The 2,602-nt window shown below is 40.7% G+C and overlaps 1 protein-coding gene across 1 annotated transcript; it reads left to right on the top strand.

Moving 5' to 3' along the window:
- Positions 1-68: 68 nt before the first annotated feature.
- PABPC5 (poly(A) binding protein, cytoplasmic 5) lies at positions 69-2,335 on the top strand. Its single transcript, XM_012647047.1, has one exon. The coding sequence runs from the start codon at positions 212-214 to the stop codon at positions 1,358-1,360; it is 1,149 nt and encodes a 382-aa protein (XP_012502501.1). The 5' UTR covers positions 69-211; the 3' UTR covers positions 1,361-2,335.
- Positions 2,336-2,602: the final 267 nt, after the last annotated feature.

Raw genomic sequence — 2,602 nt, 5'->3', positions numbered from 1 at the left:
GGTGCCTTTTTCTGATGCGTTTGTTCTGAGCCTGCTGACCAGCTGTTTCTGAACTTCATTTTCTCAGCCTCGACAGTGATTCTGAGTCTGCTTTTAGCTTCCCTTGGCCTGCCTTGGCTTTTTTCTGTTCCTGAACAGCTGTTTGGCCCATAGCTTAGAGAAAGCAGCCTTTTTTCTCTCCCAAGAGAACCTCCTCCCTGTGCTCAGAGAAATGGGGAGCGGGGAGCCTAACCCTGCCGGCAAGAAAAAGAAATATCTCAAGGCTGCCCTGTATGTGGGTGACTTGGACCCAGATGTCACCGAGGACATGCTCTATAAGAAGTTCAGGCCTGCTGGCCCTCTGCGCTTCACCCGAATCTGCCGTGACCCGGTGACCCGCAGCCACCTGGGCTATGGCTATGTTAACTTCCGGTTTCCCGCAGATGCTGAATGGGCCTTGAACACCATGAATTTTGATTTGATTAATGGCAAACCATTCCGCCTCATGTGGTCTCAGCCAGATGATCGCTTAAGAAAGTCTGGAGTTGGAAATATATTCATCAAAAACCTGGACAAATCCATAGACAATAGGGCCTTGTTTTACTTATTTTCTGCTTTTGGGAACATTCTCTCCTGCAAAGTCGTATGCGATGACAATGGCTCGAAGGGTTATGCCTATGTGCACTTCGACAGCCTGGCCGCTGCCAATAGGGCCATATGGCACATGAATGGAGTGCGGCTCAACAACCGCCAGGTGTATGTTGGCAGATTCAAATTCCCGGAAGAGCGGGCAGCTGAGGTTAGAACAAGGGATAGAGCAACTTTCACCAATGTGTTTGTTAAAAACTTTGGAGATGACATGGATGACGAAAAACTGAAGGAACTTTTCAGCGAATATGGGCCAACTGAGAGTGTTAAGGTAATTAAAGATGCCAGTGGGAAATCTAAGGGATTTGGATTTGTGAGGTATGAGACACACGAGGCTGCCCAAAAGGCTGTGCTAGACCTGCATGGAAAGTCTATCGGTGGCAAGGTCCTATACGTAGGGCGAGCACAGAAGAAAATTGAACGCCTGGCTGAGTTGAGGCGGAGATTTGAACGGCTGAGATTAAAAGAAAAAAGTCGGCCTCCAGGGGTGCCTATCTATATTAAGAACCTGGATGAGACCATCGATGACGAAAAACTAAAGGAGGAATTTGCTTCCTTTGGATCAATTAGCAGGGCCAAAGTGATGATGGAAGTGGGGCAGGGCAAAGGGTTCGGTGTTGTCTGCTTCTCCTCTTTTGAAGAGGCTGCCAAAGCAGTGGATGGGATGAATGGTCGCATTGTAGGCTCCAAGCCCCTGCATGTCACCCTGGGCCAGGCCAGGCGCAGGTGGTGAGAATAAGAATACTCAATTTGTTTCAGCCTTAGCTGGTGCCTACTTAGTTTGGGCTCCTTTGTAATAAGGGGTTATTTTATGCCAATTCACAAGTTTTTTTAAGTGAATACGTTCTTTTGGAAAAAAAACTAGAAAACCTTGTTCATTTTAGTAAAGAACATAATTTCTAATTGTAAAATTGTCATTTTGTACTATTTTTTGATATAATATCTTTAGGAATATGTAGAATAAAGTTTATTCCTTCACATTTTTTTTCCTGAACAGTCAAGATGAGGCAACCGATTAAGTATATCTCCCTCTTTATATCACTAATACCAAATTTAATGTCTTTCGTGAAAATATTCTTAACATGGTTCTTCTGAATCTATCACAGTGAAAACTTCTAACTTGCTTTTTGAGACATGAATAAAGCAGGGGAAAATGTATGTGATCCAGTTAACATTGCTGCATAATTTCACTTTAAATCATTCTAAATGAATGTTCATTTAAAAAAGATGTGAGATTTCTTTTCTTCCCTTTTATTTATTTATATTTTTGTTTCTTTTTTAAATATATTGTGAGCACACCACAGACTTGACTGTGGCTTTGACTAAACGTTGGGAGTTGTCTTTATTAACTTCAGGCCCAGAGAAGTAAGCATACTGGTGTTTTCTCAATCAGTGCATTAGAAAATTAATACTTTAGTCAGTGGCTATTTAAATTATGAGTTACGTCTTTAAAACCTTTCCTGAAAGATTTGATATTGGGGAACACTTTAGGTACCACTGCTACCACTCATTTTCCTAAATTCTTTAGTACTTGTACTTGGCTCACATTAAATAAACAAAAATGAGTTGCCTTTACCTATGGATAATTTAATATTTTACTTCCAGTCTTTATCTACTATCGATATAAAAGGTAAATAGTCCATAGAATGATGTTGAAAAACTACTTTGAAGAACATCTTCTATTAAACTTGTTTATATCTATAGTAAATACTTGGAAGTCTCCATGTGATAACATTCACAGAATTTTCAGAGTTAAGGAACAGGCAGTCTCTTGATTATTTGCCTCCATCCATTATGTGAGAACTGTTAACCCAATATGATTCACTTTCTGTCTTGGCAGCTTGCAAATTCAGAAAAAAATGTTCTGTTTGATATTGGAGTTACATTAATTAGCATGTAATCTCTAGATTGCAGATTCTCCACATTTCACCTGCAGTTCCCTGTTCTTACTGTTTGCCTTCCACCCATATTACAC

The sequence above is a fragment of the Propithecus coquereli genome, unplaced genomic scaffold (assembly GCF_000956105.1).
Source record: "Propithecus coquereli isolate 6110/MARCELLA unplaced genomic scaffold, Pcoq_1.0 Scaffold255, whole genome shotgun sequence".
In the NCBI taxonomy this organism is placed as follows: Eukaryota; Metazoa; Chordata; class Mammalia; order Primates; family Indriidae; genus Propithecus; species Propithecus coquereli.
This window is presented reverse-complemented; position numbering and strand designations above follow the sequence as displayed.

Bases quoted from the DNA above. Each gene is read 5' to 3' on its own strand.
- PABPC5 (XM_012647047.1), top strand. From the start codon at position 212: ATGGGGAGCGGGGAGCCTAACCCTGCCGGCAAGAAAAAGAAATATCTC.